We start from the raw sequence: 27,545 nt of genomic DNA, 5'->3' as shown, positions 1-27,545 counted from the left end.
GAAGCAGGGAGCACTGCAGGCAGAGAAGTAAGGAGCACTGCAGGCAGAAATGCAGGAGCACTGCAGGCAGAGAAGCAAGGAGCACTGCAGGCAGAAATGCAGGAGCACAGCAGGCAGAGAAGCAAGGAGCACTGCAGGCAGAAATGCAGGAGCACAGCAGGCAGAGAAGCAAGGAGCACTGCAGGCAGAAATGCAGGAGCACGGCAGGCAGAGAAGCAAGGAGCACGGCAGGCAGAGAAGCAGGAGCACGGCAGGCAGAGAAGCAAGGAGCACTGCAGGCAGAAATGCAGGAGCACTGCAGGCAGAAATGCAGGAGCACTGCAGGCAGAAATGCAGGAGCACTGCAGGCAGAAATGCAGGAGCACTGCAGGCAGAAATGCAGGAGCACTGCAGGCAGAGAAGCAAGGTGCTACTGGAGGACATGAAGGACAAGGCTGCCCAAGGGACAGAGAGGGCAGGCGCCTGGGAGGGGTGAGGACAGAGAACAGTCCAGGAACAAAAACAAGAGGGCAGTGAGCTCCAACAGGAAGTCCTTTGCCCCACTGACCACGCCTCACACCTGAAGGCCTCTGTCCTCTTGCTCTCGTCCTGCTGAGAGCAGGGATCTCAGGCCTACACTGTAAATCTAATCTTTACTGTAATTACCCAGCGCATGTCTGCAGGATGAGAAGCAAGGAGGGCAGAGAACTACTTATGGTGACAGGAAACCTGAAGCTGCTGTACCATCTCCAGTCTTTCTTGTCTAGCTTGTTTTTGCTTTTGGGTGTTGGTATTGTTGTTTTGAGACAGGGTCTGGGTATGCAGCCCAGGTTGACCTCGATCCCCCTGCATGGCCATGTCTGGCTCTGTCTAGGTTTATCTAGTAACAGGGTACTTAGGTTTCTTTTGAGAATCACAGGTATGGGGCAAGGTGTTTGTGTGCATGTGTGTGGGCTGAGTATGTGCACGTGTGTGCAGGAGGTGAGTGTATGTGAGTGTGTGTAGGGGTGTGTGTGTGTGTGTGTGTGTGTGTGTGTGTGTGTGTGTGTGTGCGTAAGGGGTAAGGAGTCCTCCTAAACATATAGTTCTAAAATCAAGAAAACAGCCAGGAAATGAGCTTGGCTTTCACCTCAGAGACAATCAGAGACCATAAGTAACAAACTCAGGCCCTGGAACAAGCCAGTCAAACTCTAGTTCTTTATTCTCTGAGAAATGAATCGAGGTGGCTTGAAAGCCTACAACCTGGTATTGGCCCTTGTTACCAACACACCAGGCGGCTGGCATTCTCCCTGCAGAGGCTTAGCCTACCTCCCACACTTAGCAATGACTCATCTCATTCACCAATTTTAGGATAAAAAGATTAACTATGGACCAATGGAAAGCATGCTTTCTCTGGGGCAGAGAGGTGAACTCTGGGTGCAGTCTCAGTTCAGCCAATCAGGATGAAAGATGAGCTTCAGGATCTCCTTCTAGTCAGGACCCTCCCCATCACACACATACACACACGCACACGCACATGCACACACGCACAGGCACAGACACAGACATACAGACACACACACACACAGACAGACATACACGTACACGCACAGACATACAGACACACACACAGAGAGACAGACAGAAACACACACACACATACACACATAAAACACAGACACACATAGACATACAGACACACAAAGACACACACACACACAGGCACACACAAAGCACAGCACAGGCAGACAGACACACACACATACACAGCTCGTAGCTGCACTTGTACATCCTGGGCAAATCCTGCAGCACCCCGGAATGTGGCAGACCAGGTGTGCAAGCCAGCATTCCTGAACAGAGGCCCAGAGCCCAAGCAGGAGCAGCCTGGGGTGACTGTCACATGACGGGCTGTGGCAGTCAGACTCTAAGACGCCCAGTTACAGAGAAAGGCAGGGACTCCCTGTGATCGCCTTATCAGGGCCAAGGACAAAGGGAACAGTTGCTATTTATAAAACACAGAGGTGCAGACATGACTGCCCATCAAAAACTAAACAGGAAGGCACTACGAAGAGCCAAGGGAAGAGACTGTCCTAACGAGATGTGACATTCTTTCCACCAACTCAAATTTGTTTAAAGGAGAGTTCATATTTCATACAGCCATGCTTAGTTAGAAAATTAACCAGGGAAAAGTAAATTCTTTAAAAATAATTCTTCTGGGGCAGTCTCATGTAGCTCAGGCTAGCCTCAAACTCACCAGATAGCTGAGGATGACCTTGAACTCCTTATCCTCCACCTGGATCTTCAAGCGCTGAGATTATAGGCATGTACTACCAAGTCTGGCCAGAAAAAGTTCTTCACACGGGGCCTCTGCATAAAGGGCTAGATACCTCGGGTCCTCTGGAAGTGGCCTTTGGATGTGACAGCAGAGAGAAGGATGGTACCCCATGGAACATCACCCCACAGTGAGGCCTCAGATGTATCACAGTCAAGGACTATGGGCTATAGATGCCCAGGGCAGCAGGGTAGCAGGGCAGCGGAGCCCAGGTCATATTCCAAAAGTAGAAATATCCTCCTGACAACCAACAAGCAATACGACCAGAGCCTGAAGAATAGCAAATGCAGTGGCAAAGAAGCTGAGTCCATCGGAGAGGAGCCGTTATGAGCCAGGGGTGGAAAACCCTTGGGATCTTGGCACTGGTCCCTCAGATTCAGGTCCCTCCACTATACCAGCATCTACCGTCAAGAGTATCCATAGAATTCATGCAACAATGGATGATTAGCACTTAGCTGCTTGTCAAACTTCACTCCTAAAAGTGCACCAGGAGACAGACATCCCATTCAAGGTCTGTGAGATCACACAGCAGGAGCTCTGCCCTGGCAGTTTTTAACCCACACACAGACTACCAGGTTCTGGAGCAGCTTCACAGGGCCTGTGGCCTGTAGCTGAGAGTGAGAGAGCATGAGAAGCATCATGAAGTCACAGGGTCTCAAGGTGGAAGGTATGTCTCCAACGACAGCATGTCATTGCAGACTGAAGAATGTGAACTGTGGGTCACTCTGAATGCAACCTCAGAAGCTCTGCAGGCCAGGAAGGGTGTGAGGTCATTGTGGAGAGTGTGGGGTGATGGCAGAGGCCAAGAACTTACAACAGGTGAAGGCAAACCCCACCACCAGGCTCAGGAGCCCAGAATAAAAATGAGGATATAGATGGAGAATCCCCCAAAAGACTTGGCGGCTGCATGGACCTGGGGTTAGGGGAGGATGCCAGAAACACTTTTCCCACAGTGACACTGCTGGAGAAACGGATCCCACAGGGAAAGGTCAGCAAGGCCATTTCCAAATCCAATGCGCAGCCAGGTGGACCTACCATGGCCACACCAGGCAGACGATGACAGCAGCTGTAATGTCACCAGAAGGCAGGAGGCCAGCATCTCAAAATGCCATCCCCAGGGGACTGTCACAGTCTCATACCCTGACATCACCTATGTGGAGCTCTTGACTCCTCCTTCAGAACAGGACAGATGTGTTCCAGGGTGAGTGGAAATGTCATGTACACTGAGACAAAGGCACGAGGGATGAACGGTGCAGGGCTGCAGAAGCCCTGACTGCTGCCGCACTGCAGGGCCCGCTCCAGCATCATCCACCACTGCTGCAACAGTCACCCTGCCCTCTTCCTGGGGAGGTGCTAAAGAAGTCACCGAACCCAGAGACACTGAGATTCCAGAAACAAGGCCCTAAGCCACCTGTCCACTGAAGGTCAGGTCTGTGGTGAGGGCCAGGGTTGAAAGGCAGGCACTGTTAGGGTCTGACCTGATCAAGGGATCCCTCCACAGCCCTGGTGTTTTGAACACAAAGCCCCCAGCCGGTGGTGCTGTGTTGGGAGGCTTTGGCAAGTTAAGGAGGCGGGGCCTGGCCGGAAGCAGTAGGTCACTAAGGGCTGGCTTTTGAAGGTTGTAACCTGGTCCTCGCCCCTAGCCACCCCATGAACAACCAGCACCTCATGCTCTCTTCCACAGGAGAAGCCTCTCTGCCACATCTTCCCTGATGTGTTGTGCTGAGATTCCTCGAAACCATGAGCACAAACTAAAGCCCTTTCCCTCAAGCTGTTTCTGTCAGATTTGGTCACAGTGGGGAAAAAATTACCAATACTTCTCCCCAAGCCATGCCCACCCTGGCCTGCAGATACACAGGGTACACCCATGTGTCCTTATGGAACTGCACAGACCCTGTTCCCAAATGAAAACAAACAACTGAGAACGCCACAGTCGTCACAGTCTCTCAAGGGCGTGTAGCCACCCTGATCAGAGTGACCGTCCCGTCGCTTTGTGCTTCTGTGTTGACACTGTGTCCCGCTCCACTGGCCACACTAAGCAAGGGCATACACTACATTCAGGAGGCCACAGGTAAGGACATGTTCTTCTCCCGGAGACAGTTTGGGTTTCTCTGGTCAGAAACAGGGTGTTCCAACAAGTACTTAAATGACATTGTATTTTTGTGTTGTAAATTCATAATATCAAAAATCTAAAAAGGTTTGTCTGACCTGCACCCTGCCGACTGACTGTATATATCTCAGGGCAGTTATAAATGTGGGTCAACACACTTGTATATGGCAAAGTCATACTACAATGCCAGAAGGTTGGGCAACCCCAATCTAAAATATCAGCTGGGCATGATGGTACACTCAGAGCGCAAGGAGTTCAAAGCCAGCCTCAGAAACAATGCAAGTGTGAGGCCAAGGCCTCACAAGATTCTCTTTCAAACAATAAAAACAAATCAAATACATGCCCACAAAATCAACAGCTGCAAAGACCTCGGCACATAGTTACTAGTTAAAAGACAGAGTTACTGGGTGTGATGATGATTATCTTTAATCTTGGCATTTGGGAGGCAAAGGCAGGTATATCTCTATGAGTTCTAGGTCAGCCTGGTCTACACAGCAAGTTCCAGGCCAGCCAGGGCTACATAGTGAGATCCTGCCTCAAAATGGATAAATACCAAAATGAAACCGCTGGATTGTATGTATCCTGCAAGGGCCCAGTGTGAGGCTCCTTCCTGAACAGGCAGGGAGCCCATGGGAACCATCCCCACAGAAGCCCTCCCCTCCCCCGGACACTCACCTCCTCAAGAAGCCTCGTGACAGCGTCTATGTCATTGTATGTCTTAGTCATCTGGCCAACTCTTTCAGCACATAGAACTGTAAAACACAGACAAGGCAGTGAGATCGCTAATGTCGGAGAGCCGGCAGCAGCTGGTCCTCAACTGTGTCTGAGTGTTAGTCACCAGAGAGTCCGACACCAGTGTCACTGAATCGTGAATCACTAGAAGGCCTGAGGACCCACTGACCACACAGGCCCAGCTCGCAGAAGGCAGACGTCCGTATCATTATTAAACAACATTCTCAAGCTGACAAGTTCACAGGGACACACACACCCTTCTTGACTGGCCTAGATTCCAAAGTTCTGCAGCTTCCGTATCCATAGCGTACTAGCCTTTGAAAATCCACTCCACAAGCTCTACCACCATGGCTGCTGCACACTCGTGCACACGTGCGCGCGCGCGCGCACACACACACACACACACACGCATGCACACCGAGCACAATTTCATTACACATACAGCTCACTGCATCATGGCATCATGAGAGGCTGCTCATGAACCACTTTAGGACTGTGTCTTCTCATCCCCTTCTCCCAGTGGAGGAAGGCTTTAGTCTGCTAAAGTGATTGACGGCAAGGGACTGATGATGGTTCAGGGCACACCAAGAGCCCCACGACTTTTCCTCTACGGGGGAAAGTGATTGTATTTGGATTTAGGGCCAACGAAAAAATGTTGAACCTGTCACTTCGGGTTAAATAAAAGTATCCTAAGAGTGGAAGCTTTTCAGTTGGTAAAGTAGTAAACACAAGGCCCCAGGTTTGACCCCCAGAACTCATGTTAAAAAAAAGAAATCAGGCATAGTGGGATCAGTTTGTAATCCCTGTGCTGAAGAGATGGAGGACACTGGAAGTTGACCTTTGACCTCCACAAGCACGCCCCCTACACACACACACACACACACACACACACACACACACAACTTCATAGTGATGCTATGTGATGCCATGTAACACAGACCCTGGAGAATAATTCTATTAAGTGAAAGCTTTCATGATGACCCACATCCAACAATAGCTCGTGAGAGGCACCTGGGACGCAAAGCCTCTCACCAAGTCACACCCGAAGCCTTGCTAGAGAGCTGCTGCTGGAGTTCAGTCGTCTCTAAATAATTCAGCAACGCAAGCAGAGCTGATCCTAGAGATGAGCTCAGAGAAACCTGATCTGCTGGAATGATTTCCTAGCTCAGTAGAGCCTGAAATCTGGTTTTCAATCTGCGGCATCAGCACCCTGGAAGCAAGAGCCAGGCCGTCCACATCCTCCCTCCGCACAGCCGGCACTCCCCAGGCCCCTCTGCCTTCTGGGGAGCAGACACTGCCTGGCTCTAGAACCCCTCGCCTTCACATTGGCCAGCAAGGGGACAGCAGGGAGATATGTAAGAGAGTTTAAACCCACTCTAATTTGATGTCCATGGACTCCAGCTCAAACTGCCTGGGATGGTTCAGTAGTTCAAGTCAACAAGTAGTCTCTGTGTGACGACTGCTGTGCCCCTAACAGCACGTCTGTCTTCTGAGCAGCTGGGAGGTTCCACACAGAGGAAAGGCCAGTGCGTGGCAATCCCATGCCTGCACTAGGGGCACCAGGACATTCCACAAGACTCAGGACCACTGACTGAGCCAACTACCCTATCTAAGTAAAAACCACTGCTTGCTCTAAGCAAGGATTGTATGAAACATTTCAGTATTTATGCTTTTATATATATATATGTATATATATATATATAATAGTACACAGAAAGGAAAAAAACAGAGCAACCACAAAAACACCAGCATTTGGATAGATCGCAGGTTTTAATTTTCTTGTTTGTGCTTTAAAAATGATTCTAAAAATAACTATAGTAATGCTAGTGAGGGGCATTAAGTATTTTTCAGGAAATAGACAGTTGGCTAATACAAGAACATGGGACCTGAGTTGACATTTAAGACAATAACAGCAGCAAGCATTTTCTTAATTAATAGATAATAAAAATTCATCTTTACGGAGTGCAGTGAGATGCTGACCACATTTGAACATTGTGCACGGATGGATCCAGGCTGCTCTGCAGCCCTTTCTGAGCATGCTCACTGAGGTCAGGCACTGACCACATCTGGCTCTACAGATCATGCAGCCCTCACAGCAGGCAGAGAGGTGTGTTATGGAATATTCTTTTACACTGTGTGAAGATGTGTCACTGTGATTGGTTTAATAAAGAGCTAGAAATTCTGGACAGAGAGAGTTCTGGGAAGAAGAAAGGTGAAGTCACCGGCCAGGTGGAGAGGAAGCAGGATGGGCAGCACAGAGTTAAGGTAACAGAGCCATGTAAAAGAACACAAATTAAAAAATACGGGTTAATTTAAGTTACAAGAACTAGTTAGGAACAAGCCTAAGTTAAGGCCGAACTTTCATGATTAGTAATAAGTCTTCATGTTGTTTTTTGTGAGCTGTCAGCCCAAAGAAAAATCCGTCTACAGAAGTGGTTACTCACACCATTTCACAAATCAGAAGATTAGGCTCAGAGAATCACTAAGTAACTTCCCCAGAATCACACAGCTGGGGGCTGCTGAGTTCAATACAAGGTGGATCCAGGAGAGCAGCAGCTCACCTCTGTGTCTGTGAAGTTGGACCCTGTCCCAAGGGCCCTTCCCAGCAACCCTGCAGGTGGCACTTCTACATAGAGAATGGGACACCAAGGCCACCACGGAGGTCTGTTGTGCAGCCTGGAGAATGATCTACAACGGTCATACTGGTTTTGCTCGGGTGAGTTTATGAAGTGTACACCTAGCCAAAGTAAGAGCATGAGCAGCAGATAGCATCGTCAAATTGGCGCTTACAGCACCCGGCAGACAGCAACCAGGGAGCACGAGGCCATCAGCTGGAGTTCCTGGTGAGCTTTCTCTCCAGATGGTCTGACCATGGCTGAACCTTCTGCTTCCATTCCACTGTAGGCATTTTTACTTCACAGGACAAAGGTCAGCAACTTCTGTTGGAAATGGCTTGCCTTCAACTGTCCGCAAGGACACAATTCACTCTTGGGATATTTAGTTTTTCTCTCCCTCCCCGTCACAGAGCTGGGGGTGGGGGTGGTCAACTCACGTCCAGACAAGGGGCCTTGGAGGACACTTGACACAAACATGCTTAGGTCTGAAGTGGGCTGGGGCAACCTGGCTTCCAGCTTCTCTGTGAGCTCAAACAACACGCAATAATTTGTCTACATAATGTCCGTCACAGGTCAAAGAGAATGAGGCTGTGGTGTAGGAGCTGAACCCTGACCAGTGTGTTCCTGAACTCAAGCAGGGACACCATAAAGGACACAGCAAGGCCGGGGCCAGGACACATCAGTGTTTGGAGCCTGTGCAGCAGAGCAGAGAGCACCCTGACCTGGGAGGAGCTCTTCACAGAGGGGGGGCAGGGAACCCCAGGTCCCAGGCAGGCTCCTTAATTGCTGGGTCTTAGGTTCCCTCTTCCAAAAAAAAAAAAAGAGGGGGTGTAGCAAGAGTGAGAAGTTGAGTAAAGAACAAACCTGCCTTTAAACTGTGAGGAGGCTAAACAAAGGCTCTGCTTTTTCAAGTTTCACTTTCCACACATGAAATACCATAAATTTCGGCCAAGTTCTCTCTCCACAGGGACCTAGATAAATGCATTTCCACCCCAAAGTGTGTCTAAAGAGAAAGGGGCAGCTACAAATCTCTAACAATGAACACATGTGTTTCCATGTACTGTACACAAAAATATTTCCATGTACTGTACATGGAAATGCAAATTCAATTTCCACTGAATACAATGGAAAACTATGGTCCAAATACTAAGGAAGACATGTACTGTATCCTGCACCAGACAGCCAGGTAGACATACGGTACACATCCTCAGTCTTCTGTACTATCACCAATTCTGAGTGATGTTGTCCTGCACTAGCCTTATGAACCGCTTGGGGTACACCGGAAATAGGCCAACTTAGGAGAGATATTGGAGATAAGCCGTTGGAAGGGTCCAAGGGTGCAAGCCCCTTCAAAGAGCTGGGACTGTCAGCTACCATAGAAGCATGCACTGTGATCCCAGCATGCAGGTTAGCCAGGCCTACATAGTGAGACCCTATAAAAGGATCCCGGACTGTTATCACAGGCCAACAGAAAACCACTAGAGGATCTTCATAGGAGAGCATCAGTGTGTGGTTGCATCTCAGAAAACATTTTGGCCTAGTGACCTGTGTTAACCCTGCTAGATTCTTCCAGAGGGCTCCTTCCTGGGTGACAGGAAGTGAACTCCTTCACAGGGAGACTGAGGTAAGCCTGACTGGGAGGTAGGACAATGCGGACTCTTCCTTCCGGCTGGGACACAGCCAGCAAGAGCAACCCATCCCCCAGATCAGTAGCAAGACAGGCTGCCAATGAAACCGATGCCTTGGGCCGGTCACAGCACCATAGAGTGAGGTTCTGAGCAGAGTACTGACCACTACTGGAGGAGGAGGAGGTCCAGTGGTAGAAATGCCCTCCAAGGAGCTGGCCGGGCTGTGTTGCGTTGGAGAGATTCCACTCTGAAGGGCTGGAAGAGAGCAAGGCTTTCCTCTTGGGGACTAGCCCTGGGCTGGCTGGCCAGAGCAAGGGGCATCTTGGACTAGATTGGAGTTCTGAGCAGTGCTTGGATCCAAAAACCAATGTGTAATATTTATGTAAATTAAACCACACCCCAAATGATTTTACGAATACATGCTGGCAGATCCCAGTCCCTGCCAAACCCAAGCATCTGTGTGGGCGCGACTTGATGACCTCGGCTGAGGCCCAGACACAGACTCTCCTGGGGAAGGAAGCAATGGTGGTTGGGGTCACTGGGTCAGAGGGCAGGAGTGGGGTGAACGAAGAGGGGGAACGAGATGCTGACTACAAGGCTAGAGCAGGCAGCAGAAAGTTGGGGTGCCAGACAGCAAGAGCAGAGAGGAGGTGCAGGGGGGGCGGGAGGACAGGCTGTAAGGACTCGAGCAGAGAGGAGGTGCGGGGGGGGGGGGGACGGCTGTAAGGACTCGGATCCATCAGCACTGCCACCTGCTCTGCCCAAGGCACCTTTGTCACCACGCCACACGTCACATCCACAAGCTTGAGAAGCTCCTGACACGGTGGCCTGATCGGTTGTCTCAGAGTTGGGAGACCTCACTCTTCCTCCATTTTGGTGGAGTGAACACGTAGCTGCTGCCACTTCTTAACCTGGCTCTGAAAACATCCCTCTTGTCAGCATCAACATCCTAGGTCTTCGTGTATTTTTGGCATTAACACATGAATGAGAATTTTACACATATGCACATATGTGTGTATATGTATGTGTGCAATTGTGGGCGTGTGTATATCAACAAAGATACTCCTAACCCTCAAGAAAATGCCATTTCCTCATAACTCAAAGACCATGCAGCCAACATCCACGAATGAAGGCTACTCAGGCCCGCCCATCCAATCTGCATGTGGGCTTCCTGCGCTTTGCCTTATGCTTAGGTCACTTAATTAAAGCAGGTTTTCAACAAAGTGTGCTCTAAAAGCAGGTTTCATCCCCCGGGAATTTCCTCCCGTCACTTACACCTTATCAGCCACTTCTTACAAAAATAAGTTTTATCTTTCATAACTTTTATTATAAGCAGTGCCGGCCAGCTGGCAAGATGGCTCAGTGGGGAAAGGCGCTTGATGCCAAGCCTGCTGGCTTGAGTTCAAACCCTGTGACACGTGGGAGAAGAATCGATTCCAGGAAGTAGTCCCTGATCTGCACACACATGCCGAGGCACACGTGTGCACACATACAAATATATAAGTGTAAGAAAATATTTTTAAACTGAGACATACTGAACATGCATTTAAAGCAGACATGTACCCTAGAAATTCCAATATGCCCCAGGGAGGCAGAGCAGGTAACTGATGTGTGAAACAAGAGCCATCCGTAAGTGGGTGGCTTTGCCCCTCTCTGCTCAGCAGCAGGTGTCATGATGAAAAGTATCACTACAGTGTGGCCCTTGATCCACCAGGAAGCAAGCATAATAAAGCCTACAGTCTGCCCTCTTCACACGGGCGGTGGGTGGAGGCCCAGAACCTATGATCCATATCCAAAAGGCTCCCATCAAATCCTGGTTGAGTCACCACACACATCAAGTTTCCAGGCCTCACAAAACAAGCGTCCTGCAAAGCTTGCTGACATGCCTTTGATTTAACAGGCCCATGTCCTGCTTTAAAATGTCCCCAGCTCTGCCACTTCCTGCAACCAGCAGCCTCCATGCACAGAACACCCAGGGCCGACCTCCTCTGTGCAATCAGCTCTCTCCACCTCCTTGCCAGGTGCTCATGCCCACTCTCCACCCGCTCATGCACACCTGGTGATGTCACTCTTGGTCTGCCCTGGCCTCCACACCTGTTATTTCCTTCTGGGAAGACTGTCTTTCTCTCATGTCTCCATCGGAGAATTTATTTCCTCTTCTTTCCACAGCCCAGCAAGAAGGAAGTCCCTCTGGCTGTCTGATGACACCCCTACCTCTCATGCTCACATCTATGAAATGGAGTAGAAAGGTCTGACAAACACCCATTAGCCACAAGGGCATCTTTGTGTGGGTATCGTGGGTATCGTGAATGGGCAAAGAGTGGCAACCCCACAGAGACACAGGGCTGAGTGAACTGAACGTACTGCAAGCCAGGGAAACCAAGGCTATAAGAGTTAGATTACCTAAGGTCACAGAGTCGTTCACGCATCCTAAGTACCTACCAGTAGGAAACGAAGACATGCCTCTACCTAAACTTGAACATGAGTGTCCATGGCAACAATAATCACTATAAGCAAAAAGTAGAAATAATATACATTAACTGGTGAATGAACAAAGTATGGTGTTCCATACAATGGAATATTGCTTAGCCATAAAAAGGAATGTGGAATGAGTACATGCCACAACATAATTAAACCTCAAAATCCAAAAGAAGACATAAAATTTTGCTTTCTTCTAGGATTCTATTCATATAGGAAGTACATTAACATTTGCTCAGGACTGAGACGAAGTATAAACAGCACGAGGGTTCTTACTAGGGAGGAAAGGGTGCAAAATCCAAGTGTGAATTAGAATAAAGGTTGCACAATACAGAGCATTTATAAAAAACCATGAAACTGCCCAGTAACAATGGGTGAATTTTATAGGATGTAAATTCCATCTTAGTATTTTCAGTAACCAAATACATGCAAACAAGGGCCCCTAAACTGCACCGTATCCCTACCACTTCCCTATAGCAAGGTAGTAATATAAAAGCGTTCTTTTGTTCCCTCAGCCCTGACTAAGCCTTGCTGGGGTTAAATGCTGTTGCCAGGCAGGGAACCATCCAGAGACAACAGCAATGGAACCAGCAGGAACCAGGAAGAGGTCTTGCCCTGAACCAGGCTGGCCGATACCCAGAAAAAAACTGGAAAGATCTTTTTGTTTGCAAATAACAGTCCATTCCTACACAGTGCTCCAGAGAGGGGTGGAACATCTTATCCCTCAAATGAACACACATGCAGCTGAGTCCCCTCACCTGGCCTTGAAGCTTCCGACAAACAAGCTCAAGTTAGAGGAGACAAAAAATGAAGAGTGTAGGTTTCGGGGAAGATGTATCCTCAAGAGGGTTTCCCAGAGCAGCTGTGACCTTAGCAAGCAGGCAGTGGTGGACACCCCGTACCACAGGAGCTTCAGGCCTGCTGGCTTCCAGACAAAGGCACACTGGGGACAGCAGCATGGACAGAGGCTAGCCTAGAGCCAGGTCCACCCCAACAGTGGTCCACAGAGCCCTGACCCATGTCTGGGTGTGAGGTGTCAAGAGCAGCTCCCAAGTGTCATCAGTTACTGAAGTGGCATGACCCCTCATCTTGGTAGCCAGGAGGCTGAGGGGACCAAGCAAGTAATTAAAGTCAGGGAAGAGGGGCTGGGGAGATGACTCGCTCAGTCAAGTGCTTGTCATGCAGCATGAGGACCTGATTTGATCTCCCAGAAACCAGGAAAAAAGCCGGGTAATCGGCATGCTGGGGAGGGTCTGAGTGTCTGGGCAGACAGTCCAGGCAAATCAGTGAATTCCAGGTTTAGTGAGAGACTTCATCTCAAAAAATAAGGTAGAAACTGATTGATAAAGACACTTGATGTTAATTTCTGGCCTCTACATACAGAAGTATACAAGCACACACACACACACACACACACACACACACACACACACACACACACACGCGCGCGCGCATGCGCGCGCGCACGCCAGAGAAGAAAAATGAGAGCTAGCCATTACTGAGATTGACAACATGACGTCAGTGACCTGAGCACTTTATAAACACTTCCACTTTTAACCAGAACAAACCTACAATGCAAACATGAGCCCCATATAGCAAATCAAACAGAGACTGAAGCCAAGTTTCTAGTTCAAGGACAGGTGAGGCACTAGCATAACATTAATGAGACTTTGGTTCAGTCTCTAGCACCTGTAACTATGGACTTAATGCAGTAATCACAGACCTCACCCCAGACTGGAACTCTTAATGTTGACCTATGGTGGCCACTTATCACCGAGACATTTAGCAAGGAGATAACCAAATTGCTCATTCCTGGGAAGGCACCATGGTCCTGGCACTTGGCCAAGTGTGCATGCATACCCTCTTCTTTGTAGCTGATACCCATCCCAGAAGAAGAGCCCACCCCACAGCTATTATGGGGTGGTGGAGGTTGACTTGTTTCCCCGACAAGCTGCCAGAGACCACTATCTTTTGAGCAAATAAATGGGCCCCTTAAGGAATTCTTGACCTAGTTGAGAAGGTAAGACACACATACATGAGTACAACACAGAGCGGCCAGCAGACAGGCAGTGCCAGGCAAAGCTGCTCCTGGGGGTTTGGAGGGACCAGGAACCCAGAGGTAGGTGGATCTGCCAAAGGACCCCAATACAGAGACGGGGTGACCTCCACACAGGACTCGCCTGGGGTGGTGCTGGCACCCCACAATGGTTCTGATAAACCAGTTAGTCTGTTTTTCATTTGCGGCTCTACAGAGGTGTCCCAGGAACACCTGAGTCCTGCTGTTCACACAATGTTACATTCCACAGGCAGCAGGACCCAAGGCTCCGCGCTCTGCACACAGACCCATTGGTTCTCTGTGTGGCTGAGTCATCATCCCCTGCAGCCCAGGAGGCTCTCTGAACTGGAAGAAAATGCTCGGTTTATACTTCCCAAGCTTCACCTGGGCACCAACTGGGGACCTTGGCTAGCCAGTGGATACCACCCTGGATGCTGGCATGGGGGCTGGCTCAAGGTACTCCACTGGGCTCTGGGTTTCCATGGTAGCTACCATGTCTTCCCAGTTCTCTGTCCTGATTCTGACCTCTGGCTAGTGCTCTCAAGCTGAAAATTTCATGCAGGCGACTGGTACCACCTTTTGACTCAGTGGCCACTGTGAGGACAGCGGGATGCATATGCTGTGGCTTCAGGGACCCTGGACCTGACTGTTACCAGAGGTGTTAGTCAGAGCCTGGACCCTAGCAGACCTTTTACACCAAGTTTATCTATATGTCCTCAATAGGTCAGGCAAACAAACAAGGAATAGCAAAGAACAGGAAGGAGCATTGTTCAATGTGGCCAGTGGGGTGCAGTGGCCTCTGAATCCATCTTCAGGATCTGCCATGAGGTTGAGATTTAAACAGCTGCTCACCCAGGGTCAAGGTGTGGTACCAGCCATCATCGCTGTCAGCACCGCTCTCCCTGGTGGTCCAACACACTATCAACCTCCTCCTTCTGGCTGGCGCCAAGCTCCCGCCCTTTCCTTCTCCCCATACAAGACTCCTGGGGAAATCTCCACTTCTTGGGGCCCACAGTCTATACCCATAAGAAGGACCGCAGCATCTCTTTAGAATGTCTTCCTGCTTTTCAGGATGGGTACATGTTCCTCTGAGTTCTCAGTATACTCTGGCCCACTCCATGTGCTCTTTGAAAATCCCGACCTCTGAGCAATCCTGGAAGGCACCTGCCTAAACTTTCACAACTCATTTTGCAACTGGGGACGGGCCTGGAGAAGCAGCCAGGCGAGAAGCGGGGAAGACACCAGGTTTCCGCAGGCGTTTCTTGAGAAGCCATGGGGACCTGCCAAGCAATACACCACGGTCTCTGCTCTCCTGTCTTCCTCACGCCAGTGTGATTCTCAGGCATAGAGAGGGTGTGAACACTTCCCTCACACTGTTCAGCCCTGCCTGATGTCATCCCAGGAGAGAATGGGATGGGTGAGAGGTGGGGTGTTGGTAGAACCAACAGAGCCCCTTCGAGCAGGTCACACAGCACTGGACACCAACTGTGTCTGCTGCAGCTTCCAGGGGCCCGAGCTGCGCTGTCCCGGTTCTCCTTCCCACTAGAAAGACTGCAGGGGTGCAGCAACAGTGACCCTCTCTCTACTAGATGGGTTAGGAGTCACGGAGACAGTAGAGGAGAGGGTCTAGAAGGGCCTGGAACCACACGAGAAAGATCCTGGGTGTATAGCAGGGCTCACAGGGCCTGCTAGGTTGGCCTCTCTGGGGTTTGTGGTACAGCACTATCCTCCCAGACAGACCCCACCTTCAGGAGTTCAGCTGTGCCCATTAGGAAGACTAATCACAGATGGGCTTGCTGACTTGATGCTCCCTCACAGAAGGAGGTGGAGCGGGTGATGGGACCCTCACCTGACTATCTGGCCTCCTTCTAATCAGTTGTATGGAATTCTGTCCTAATTGCACATAGCCTTGGGGTCTGGGGGTGGGGTGGGGTTAGAGTATACTGGCTGAGGAGGACAAGGGGAACGGGGATCCTTCTATGCAGCCATGGGAAGCCATCATCCATGCTATGTGCAGACATTCTCATGCAGCTGCTTTGGGAGCACCATGTTTTGTCAATAAGCCCTCATCCACGCCCTCAGTACAACTCACTGGTGCCCCAGGCTGAACTCTGGGGAACTGAACTTTGGTTTGTCATTGGGACCTTACAAAGAAGGGGCAGAAGTCGTATCATACCCCTCAGGGTCCCTTAGCTGTGAACACAGAACAGGACCCTCACCCTAGGTTTACAGTTGGGGACCCCCAGGACAGGGCCAACCTAGCTGAGGTCTGGGTAGGGTCAAGATCGTTCATGCCTTAGGAGCTCCTGGGAGATGCCTGGAGCTGGAGAGTGTTAGCAGCAACATAGGTGGGAACAGAGGGCTGTTCTGCTTAGGACATCTGTGCCTAGGGCAGGCTGGTGTCTTCCCTCCTATGAACCCGTAAACTATAGCACACTTAACCCCACAGCGTTGTTGTAAGAATCCATACAGGGCTGGAGGGACACTCTAGCATTAGGAGAGCTTCCAGTCTCGCAAGGGCCTGAGTTCCCAGGACCTACACAGTGGCTCACACCTGTCTGTAACTCCAACTGCAGGGCATCTAACATCCTTTTCTGACTTCTGTGAGCAACACACACCCAAAAACCAAAATGAGAAAGAAACCCCAAAATAAAAATAAATCTTTTAAATTGGATCTGGTGTCGCACGCCTTTAATTCCACCATATGGGAGGCAGAGGCAGGGGGATCTCTGTGAGTTCAAGCCCAGCCTGGCCTACAGAGCGAGTTCCAAGACAGCCAGGGTTACACAGTGACACCTTGCCTCAAAAAACAAAAACACACTGTGTGTGGTTGTGCATGTGTGCTCACATACATGTGTGTGTATCTGTCTCTGTGTGTGCACATGTATTTATAGTTGTATGCATGTTTGTATGTGTGTATGCATGTGTGTGAACTGTGTGTTTGTAAGGTGTTCCATGAATCTGTCCTCCACTCTGAGGACATATGAAACCATTCCAGAGTCCTCCACGCCCTTTGATTTAGAACCACATGGCTCATGAATGGTTTAAAAACCACCTTTTTGTGCTTGAAATCGACACTTTGATGCTTGCACACCTCTTCAAATCTTGTTAAAATGCAGATTCAGGGTCACTGGTTCTTGGCCAGTGCCTGGGCTTCTGCATCAGCTCCTGGTAATGCTGGCATAGACCACACTGGAGCAATGGACTTACAGGACAGTAAAAAGAGCTGGTGGTGTCTGGGCTGGACCTGGTTCCACAAGCATAGACCATGCCTTTCTTCTGACCATTCCAAGGGACTCAACAACTGCTCACTCTATCAGAATCCAGACACCAGCCTGTCACTCCTTCCCCAACCCACCACCTCTGTCAGCCCGGCATTCCTCCCCATCCCCCCTTACCTGTCATCCCATCACCCCTGTCCCAACACTAACCCTGTCACCCATCACTCCTTCCCTACCCACTGTCTCGAAGTCTGGTGAGACACCAGATAAGCTCCAACTCTCAAAACCGAGTTCCCACTCTCTCTGGCTTGCCCCATTTCCCTTTCCGCAATCAAGTATGTGTAGCTCTCCGGGGTAATGGGATAACGGCACTTTCAGGACACTAACTTCAAAAGAAAAGAACTTTAACTATTAGAGTGGTTTGGATAATTCTGAAAAGTTAGCCTGAGATATGAAAACGGAGCATTCTAAGGCAGCCTGATGACAGCCGTCACTCAAGAAGCTCAAAGGTGCAGTCGCTGCTTAAAAACCTGTTTCACTTCCAAAATTATTTTTCTTAGGTTTGCAGGTAAAAACCAGAAGCCTGATTGGCGTTAAGATGCACCAATATTTGGGCATACTTCACTGAACCTGCCTTCCCCACCCAAGAAAGCTCAGGGTCAGGTTAGCCTATGATATCTCTGAAGTACTTCTAAACTTGTGTGTGTGTGTGTGTGTGTGTGTGTGTGTGTGTGTGTGTATTTCCCATCTGGGTGCAATAGCACACTCTGGCAATGCCAGCACTCAGAGGCGGAAGCAGGATGGTGGACAATCCTAGAATAGTCTGGGCCACATAGGCAAGACCCTGTCACCCCAAAAGAAAGTAAAAATCTCCATTTCAAATGAGTGATTAGTGTTTAATACACTCTGCTTGGTAGGAAGGTTGACTAGTTCTCTTGAGCCTATCAACTTACTAGAGACCACTTAGTCACCAAACAACTGAAACTCCTAAGCCAATGCTGGACTATCACAAAGGCAAGCAACCCAGACCCTGTGAGTCTGGAGGGATTTCAAAACCAAAAGCGTAAGCCAGAGGTGGGAAGCAGAACCACACACAGTGCCCAATGATGGGTGTGCTTACAAGGATCAGGAAGGGCTGAGGCAGACCCTAGCGATTTCTGGGGAGGCTGGGAAGACGTCCCAGGGAGCCCAGGGAGCCCAGGTGCTGCTTCACCTGGTGCCCTACCTGGACATCAAGCCATTTGCACACCTGCTCCTTTAAGAACTTATTTAAAAAGTAAAAGAACGTGGTGACATCAGTGATCAATCTGGCCTGTCTGGATACTAATAGGAAAAGGCTCAATCAGGAGTAAAATGTAGACTTTACCCTCCTCCAAGATGTCCAGGGTATCATGCTGCTCAACCGTGGCTGCCTTCTCTTCATCCTGGCAGTCGTATTCAAAACATTCCTCTTCCCCTCCCACATCTCTCAGGGACATTGCTGAAGTCACCCCGAATTTGAAACATTGTCCTAAAGGACTGTCCTTGGGAGAGCTTTTGGCCACCTGTCCAGAGGAGCCATCGGAGCCTGTGCCCAAGGGGCACATGCTGGGTTCCAGACAGGGTCGCAGACATGCCCTGGCTCAGCAGGAGTGGACGGGTGTGCACAGGGCCACCCGCCCAGCATCACTCAGAGAACTAAGGACAGGGAGGCTCACAGGACCCTGGAGGAGGGGCAGGCAGAGCACCTGTCGGAATGGCAGCACCCTGCCAAATGCCCTTGACACAGAGGGGAGCCAGGCAGGAAAGTATGCATTGTGAGTCAAGCTCTTGGCTTTCACCCCCTGGACAAGAACAGGAATGGTAGCTTCCTGAAAGTTTCATAGCAACTGAGAAAACACCAGCCACGCCTCAAGCAGGCACACCTGTCTGTAAGAAGGCGCTGGTCTGGCCTGGTGGAGTTGCCCGGGTGAAGCATTGCCCAACACCTCTGAGCTGAGAGACTTCCTGTGGGTGTGCTAAGGAATCTGAAGAGAATGTGCTGGGCCACGGACTGTGGGAACCAAGGAAGGCAGGGACCCTGACTCCTAACAAAGGGAGCAGGATGTGTGGGAACCATCCCTCGCCCAAGCTAAATGTAACCACCCAGCTCTCTTTGGCATATCAAGTAGCACATATTCTCCTCATTACCCTGTGTTTTATAAACCCCACATTCCTTTTCAAGCTATGCCCACAAATCCAAAAAGATTTCTCTCACTGCTAGAACAAGACAGAGAAAAATCAAAAGCCTAATAGCTTGCCGTGGTGCCCTAAGGAAGAATGCACAGTTTAAGGTGTACCTTGACAGAGATTCCTCTGTATTGCTTGATTTTGCCTGTCACAGTCACTAACACAGGCTCTCCCGTCGGATTCTCTGTGAGGCAGCCCCAACCCAGTAACTCGGGCTTCAGCCTCCCCCAGCTGCGCTGTGACTGGTCCCCCGGCCCCACAAGTCTATGCCCACTGACCTCTTCCATCTCTCTGCTCTTGTATGATATTACACACCCCAGGGGCTCAGGAGAGAGAACTTTGTCGGGAAACAGAATCTCAGCACACCGAGCTCTTTAGTCCATTAGCTTTAATTCGCCATTCAATCTCTAACTTTACAGTTATATACCCAAACAATCACAATCTTCCCCTCCAGCCAGGTCACCAGGCCTGAATTCCTGCAAGGTCATAAAGGCAGGTAGGAGTTTCCTCAGGCAGTGAGTGTCAGGCTTTCTTTTACGACCTGAAAATGGAGTGGTTAAGGGAGGAGTCAGCTGAGAGCTAATATCATTATATCAAAAAGGGAATTTGTGTGCTCAATCTATATTCCTAGGAGTGGTTAGGTAAGAAGTTAGGGTCTATCAAGTTAGTAAGGCTGTAAGAAAGGAGGGTCCGAGCTAAATTGTATAAAGCTATTACTTAGGGTCCACCTGACCTAGGCGGTGTCTCCTTGTGGAATTTACCTTAAATCAGGAGACTAGCATGTGGTGGTCTGGATGTTATTTCTGTTAGTCCTTGAACGTGGCTAAGGGAGATATCTGATTCCAGTGCTGAAAGGGGAGAAGTGGATGGACTGGGGGGAAGGAAGCCTTTCCTGAGGCTGTTCTCCAAACACCTGGAATGTGTATGTCCAGAGAGAGATCAGTCCACACTGTTAGCACTTCTTAGGGAAAAATCAATTGGGAAAACGATGAAGGCACACATGATTTTCATAACAGAAGACAGCTGATATATAACAAGCTAAATAACACCAAATGCTCCCTAGAATTTGGCTTCCTCTGAAGGAATTGATCCCTTCAGGTAGTGGCTTTGCCATAACCAGCTGAGTTCTTACATTCCTGCGGTCCAGAGCACTCTGGCTGTTGCCCTCTGCCAAGTGACCAGGAAGGGAGATCTGAGCAGCAAGGGCATAAAGGGGCTCTGTGCAAGGCTGAGGTCTGGGTTTCATCCAGCCTGGAGGCTGAGGGACTGAGGAGTCTGCGTGGTTGCTGAGACTGCCTGCCACACTGAATTTCTGCCTTCATAAAGACCAGCATAAAATCACATATGAGTGCTCAGGCAGGAAGCCACGAGAAGAGAAAGATTTCATTTAAAAATTCCAACTAGGGGTAGGTTACACCTCGGTTAAATTTTTAGAACTTCAAAATGATTGCTCCTTTGTAACACATTAAAATTGTGTTGTTTGGGAAAGACAATGTTGCAGAAATCATGGGCAGATTTCAAAATTAGAATTTCAAATTTTTTGAAAAATTATGTGTACAAGCTTTAAAGATAATGCTTTTTAAAACATACCAAGAGTCAGGCATGGCAGCACATGCCTGGAATCCTCTCTAAGGCAGGAAGATCACCATGAGTTCAAGGCCAGCATGGGTTACACAGCAAGACTATATCTCAAATACGCACACTTGGTAAAAAAAATAGTTCAATCTCAATAAGCATTATCAAATTACTGACTAAGTTCTAAAGATAGTGAGCACAGGCGGATATCAGGGCTTTTCCAGCCGAGAAAACTGGTCGGTTACTCCAAAGTGTGGGAAGGAGGACGGGGCGGGGGAACCCCCCCTCCCCCCCACCTGGAGCATGACTCATCTCTTGACTACTGGATGCGTAGGATGCTGTGCCCAGAAGATAGCGACAACAAAGGTTCATTCACACATTCGGAAAAAACGCAAGTGATTTCACCAATCATTGAGTTGTTCACATCCATCTTTTAGTCTAAATTGATGTTTAAAATGCTGTCCAGGTCACCCATCTATCTACCTATCTACACACACACACATAATAAATACTTAGGATATCAAAGTTTAAAAATCTTCCCCCCAAGCTGGGTGTGGTGGTTCATGTCAGTAAACACCACACTTTGCAGGGTCACCCGGAGGGGTGAAGCAGGAGGATTACTTCAAGTGGGCTCTAGCAAGACCCTACCTAAAAAAAAAAAAAAAAGCTCCTTTACTTTGAATTGTAAAGGCCCTTGAAGGCACAGAACACCGCCACAGAACTAAACAGTGGCTGCTTCGTACTCTCTGGACAAAGCTGGGATTTACAGAAAACATATTTTTCATCTAGATTCCCCAGAAGTTAAAACTTGATCACACCTGTCTGTGCCTCCCAACAGAGGCGCTGTCACCTATGCCTTCTTGGGGTCTCCCTAGTTGTCACAGTGGCGTCCTTCTAGCACTGGAAGAGACCAAGACGCTGCGTGGACGGACAGGACTGATGTCTCCTTAGCCTGGATCACTTGTCCCCACAGACCATGGCTGCCCCTATGAGGGTCGTTTCCCCCAAGGGTCTTGCTTATGCCAATTTAAACACTAATCCCAGCACTCTGTAGGCGAAGGCAGGAGGGTCAGAAGTTCAAGGTCTTCCTTGACTGTAAAGCAAGTTTAAGGCTAGCCTGAGCTACAAGAGAACCTGTCTGGGAAAAAAAATGCTACTAATGAGACTTTACCTGATGTAAGTCACTAACACTGTTTGGCTCAGAGTTTAGACTAAATTCTGAGTACATGTGGATGGATTCTACAATGGCTAACAATGCTACATATGCTGTGTTGCTGGATAGAGACAAATCACTCTAAGGCACTGAGCAATGAACGTCTTCCAATCCTTAGGATAAGCTGCCGCCCAGAGCCTTGGCAGACCCTTCAACACCTGACTGTGTGGGTATGAGCAAGACCAACACATCTGGAACTGAGCACGGAGATGGGTGCAGTAACTCAACACCAGGAGAAACTCTCTGGGACCTCAGAGTCCAGGAGGGAACACAGCTGGCGCCTAGTTCCAACTCACAGAGGAGGGTCCTCGATGCCCTGACTTGCCAATTCCCACCCTCAGTGCGACTCTGTCCGTCACGTGTGAGTCAGGACCTCCACCATAAATGATGACTTCACATCCTTCTCAGCACTGACTCACCTTTTGCTAATATCATGGAACGTTCCTTGAAGCTTCCCTCAGTATTGATTCAAAGGCCAACTGATAAAGACAGATATAGCAAGCGTCTAGTAATTTGCTGTGTGAGAGAGCCACATAAAGAAGGAAAGTATTATTTCCAGGCTAAGCTGCCTGAAGCCAGGAAGAACCCAACTAGTTAGAAACGGTAGACCAGGCCAGGAGATGGCTAGTGAACACCAGCATTCACTGTGCAAGTATGACAACCTGAATCCAATCCCTAGGAGCTACACCATGGTGGAAGGAGAGAGCCAGCCCCATAAAACTGCCCTCTGACCTCCACAAGGGCACTTGGCACATACACCCCCATACACATACAAGAAGGGAAAGGAAGAAAAAATGGTTCAACAACCCCAGATCAGCCTTTGTGGGGTTCCGAAGCAGGTGATCTCCAGGCCCCAGACCCTTTCACCCTATCCTGCCATATTTAAATGGGATTAAGGGCATTCTACTTGTTCCAGTCCCAGCACCTTCTCTCCCCCTCACCTGACAACAGGGTCAAAGTTAAAAGGTCAAAGACCTTGCTCTCCACATACTCAGATGGCAATGGCAATCAATTGACAATCAATATTTATTGACCCTGGGGTCATGAGCCATCCCCTCTTCCATTTCCCTCACTCTCGGAAAGGACCCATCATGATGTCTTCAGCCAAAAGACTCCTGAGAACCTGAAGTAAGAAAGTCCTGGTGGACAGCAGGTAAGAACGGGTCTCCCATGCCTCTCCAGATGGGCACTGAGCAGCTGGCTTCCCTGAGAACTGGACAGCATAGCCATGGTCCAGACACTAAGTCCTCCTCCCCTGAGGATGGTCCAGGGACACACCCAACTCACCCAAGGGAACCGGATCTCTCTAAACCAACGAGACGCTGGGGATGAAGTGCATGGCTCTCTTACGAGCACCCAGTGACCCACAAATCACCAAGGAAACCAGAAGAGGTCAGTGGCGGCTTCCAAAAAGCAGAAAGCCCACACTGCCTCTTGCAGGGCAGTGACAGGATAGGAACTTGATTTAAAATATATACATATTCAAGAAAAGAATGCATCTACCCTTACCCCAGGCTACAGGCACACTTCACTCTCCGCATTACCCAGAATGCTTGCAGATCAGACAGACCCATGTGCCAACTCCACCCACTGCCAGGGGACAGGGTAAAGTTTCTCTCTATTTTTTAAGAGCATGGCCCAAGAAAGCCTCCCAGCCTCTCTGTTGCAGCCCACAGCCAGGCGTTAGGAGATGGCCAATAATCACACAGCTCTTTAGCTTACTAACTAGGCCAGCTCTTGGCCTGTTACATCACACAGGGTCTTCAAGCCCAGTTGTGCCTCGAGCAGTCGGAAACTTCTGAGTCAATTAATAAGCACTCAACCTTACCTCCTAATGGGCTTGAGGGAGCTAAGAGGCTTTCACTACAAAAAACAGACTTCCAAAGTGAACACATGAACTGTCTCTTTGGGTAAAGGCTTGTGATTTAAGGGTCATTTGCAAAGAGAGACTGAAGACAAGAAGCTCTTGCAGTCCACAACGCTGCCTCCCAGTGAGGCCCTTCCTTCCCAATCCCTCCCAGAATACCTTTCAACACGGTGTCCCCTGTACTCGAAACCTGCTGACACCCGTCCAGCCACACACCTCAGCTACCAAGCAGCTTCCTCAAAAGGGCCACGCCCTCCACACAAACCCAGATGGCCCCAGAAGGGCCATTTCTCTCTTTGCCCCTTCCATCGGCTCCTGGGCCCCATCTGTGCTGAATGCAGCCAGCAAAATTCATTTGAATCACCCGCTGCTGGGGAAGATGTTTCTGCCTTCCCCCAGCCTCCCCACACCCCCAGCCCCAAGGTCTGAGCTTAGGAAAGGGCAGATTCTGCCAGGCCTACTACCTACTACTGACCGGCTGAACACATACTTCCAGCCTCTAGCGTCCCGAGCCTGCCACCAGAGCACAGGGGACACACTTTCCATATATACACAGACACGCAAAAATTCAAGAAGTCCCATGCATGCAAACCCAGAACCCAGCACACCAGAAGCCATTTATCTCCCCATTCCAAGCAAATGACTGTGCATGGCAAGAAACACCCACCACCAAGAGCGAACCCTGCCCACCTGCCATCCTGCCCACCTGCCATCCCCTCTGTCATGCTTGCTGTGCCGTCTGGGGATGCCAGTTCCTGTGCCCCCATCTCCCCGGGAAAGATTTAGTACCCCCCCCCTCCCCCGAGGTACAATGCCGCTGCTCATCCCCACTCTCCCTCAGGGGCCTTAATTACCGTCTGAGCATTCTTCATAATACCAATCCAGTTCATAATAATCCGTGTCAGTGAATTTCTGCATAGTCAGTATTCTTGCAGAGGAAGGCACGGACTTCACGGCGCCATGAATTGTCAAGTCAAACGCTGCCATGCCTCCCAGCCCTTCCAGAACACCCGGCAGAAGAGCATCCCCAAACACCGCAGAATTTGGCTGTGCATTCTTAATGATAGTCTGGAGCCAGGATGGGCGAGGGGGCAGGGGCAAGGGCAAGAAAGACTCTACAGGGGCGGGGGTGGGGGAGTCGAGGAAAGGAAGGCTGTTGGCAGGGCAGTGGAGAGACCCCGCAAGCCCGGCTGATGAAGCACACTGGACAGCGGCCCTGAAAGGGAGTAGCTATAATCATCCTATCCAGACTCCCGGAGGGTGACGTCAGAGACACACACCACCACCCGCTGGCTCCCTCAAGCCTCGCCTCCTGCTCGCTGCTCAGCTTTCAATCTAACTGTTGCCATAGAAACTGGCTAGCTTTGAAAAATGATACAGAAATGAAGGAAATGTCTTCCAAGGATCCTGGCAGCAGAGGTGCCGCGCAGGGAGAAAAGAAGAATCTAGGCGGGGCTTAGAGCCACCCCCGCCCTCTTTCAGGAGGGAGGCCCAGCTCCAGTACCTAAACCTGGGTCACTCCAGAAAGTTGTTTTTCTGCATCTGAAAACAGCCACCTTTTAATTTGCAAAGGATTGCTTTTGGTTTTCTTTCCTCAACTTAATATTAACATTTAACAGCCCGTCCTAATTTTTTTCTTTATTTTAAAACTTACAAACACCAGTCCAAGAAGATTTGAATGACCCATAAAATGAAAACATTTTCACTCACATTCAGTATTATTTATGCTTGTGTCTTTACCCAAACTTCTAGCCAAGTAGCAACATGGAAATGGAGGGGCCGCTATTACAAAGGACCTGCTGCTTAGGTGTGTGATCAAGAACAGCCAACCAGGGGGCAGATGCCCTGTGGAAGGGGTGAGGCAGTGGGGTTTAGAGACTCCTTAGGGGCACATGGAATGGTTTGCATCCATAAAAATAAAAATGAAATAAAATAAAAAGAAACAGTGAATGGGCTTAGTTCTAAGTACGTGGCATGCTTAAAATGTTTCATTATAAAAATAAAACACTGGATAATGGGACAGATCTTTTTAGGCTTACTACAGGTTAACTCCACCCCAGAAGCATATTTTTTCTTAGCACTCAGAGAATTCTTTACGGAAGACTGTCCTTGGCATTCCAGAACGTTCTGCAGCACCCTGACCCTGACCTACTAGACGTCATAGCTCCATGCTCTGATCTCCAGATCTGACTATCAAAAATGTATCCACTTCTTTTCCCACAACAACAGCAAATGCTTCTGCATGGAAATTCTGAAATTGTAAATGTTTAATACTCAACTCTGAGAGATTCTGTGAATACGTTCAATAATTTTTATTTTTAAATCTCTAGAGAGACTGGACAGGTGGCTTAATAAATAAGAGTGTTTGCTGCTCTTGCAGAAGACCTGGGTTTGGTTCCAGTTCCCACATCAAGCAGCTCACAACCACCTACAACTCCAGCCCCAGGGTATCTGTCTGATGCCATCTTCTGGCCTCCATGGGCACTTGCACACATGTGATGTACATAAACTCACACAGGCACATACACATAAATAAAAATAATTTTAATATGGACAGTAAGAACAAAAATGGGTAGAACTGGGAAATCACCATGGCATACTTATACTATCTGTTCTTGGCATCATGCTTGGTTCCAGACCCCATGGATGCCAACCTCCGCCATGTTCCAGTTAAACACTACAGCAGTACATATGTGGCACACCCTCACCCTTCCCTCAAATAAATAAAAAACTTCTTACAAAAGATGACAGGCCTCATAATTAAATGAACCATTAACAGACTCACGAAAAATTGACAAAATCGCCTCATTCTGTCAGCTTGGGAAGCTTCGATAGAAACTGAAAAGCGGGTGGTTTGGTAAAGGATTAAGGGGTGCCAGACAGTGGTGGTACACACCTTTGATCTCAGCACTTGGAGGCAGAGGCAGGCAGATCTCTGAATTCAAGGCCAGCCTGGTCTACAGTGAGATCCAGGCCAGCCAGAGCTACACAGAGAAACCCTGTCTCAAAAAACCAAGAAAAAAAAGAGGGTGTGGGGAGACAACTCAGCGAGGAGAAAAGCATTTCCTGCATAAGCGTGAGGACCTGAGTTCAGATCCCCACAGCGCCCAAAGTTTGTTTTGTTTTTAAAGCTAGAAATGGCCCCTAAGCCTAGAACAGCAGTACTGAGGAGTGGAGATGGGGAGGTCACTGGGTGCTCACTAAAGAGCTAGTCTCTAGTCTGTCTCAGATGGCAAGTTCCAGGGTCAAAGAGAGACCCTGTCCCCAAAAATGAAATGGAAAGCAAGAGGAGAAGATGTCCAGTGTGGATCTCCGGACTCACAGGAATGCAAAGGCTGACACAGTTGCACACGTGTGCACCCACATGCACGTGTGTACAAATAAACAGAAAATGAGAAACAAGGAAACGAAGCTCCTTAGGGCACTGTAGAAATCTTCAATGAAGCTACAAACCCTTTCAGTTATAGCTGGGCACATGGCCTTACAGTGCTATGAACTTCATTAATATTTATCTATGCCCCACCACATGCACAAGCAAAAGCTAACAGGTGG

At 49.2% G+C, this 27,545-nt stretch overlaps 1 protein-coding gene across 1 annotated transcript in view; it reads right to left on the bottom strand.

Moving 5' to 3' along the window:
* The window catches only part of Trak1 (trafficking kinesin protein 1), a 110,349-nt gene that overhangs the window by 37,347 nt on the left and 45,457 nt on the right, over positions 1–27,545 (bottom strand). The window contains 1 exon segment of the mRNA XM_052724703.1: positions 5,076–5,152. Within this exon segment, the coding sequence (XP_052580663.1) occupies positions 5,076–5,126 (51 nt within the window). The 5' untranslated portion in view covers positions 5,127–5,152.

The sequence above is a fragment of the Peromyscus californicus genome, unplaced genomic scaffold (genome assembly GCF_007827085.1).
Source record: "Peromyscus californicus insignis strain IS unplaced genomic scaffold, ASM782708v3 Scaffold_11__1_contigs__length_118956290, whole genome shotgun sequence".
NCBI lineage: Eukaryota > Metazoa > Chordata > Mammalia > Rodentia > Cricetidae > Peromyscus > Peromyscus californicus.
The sequence above is the reverse complement of the archived record's forward strand: the minus strand, read 5'-3'. Positions and strand labels throughout refer to the sequence as shown.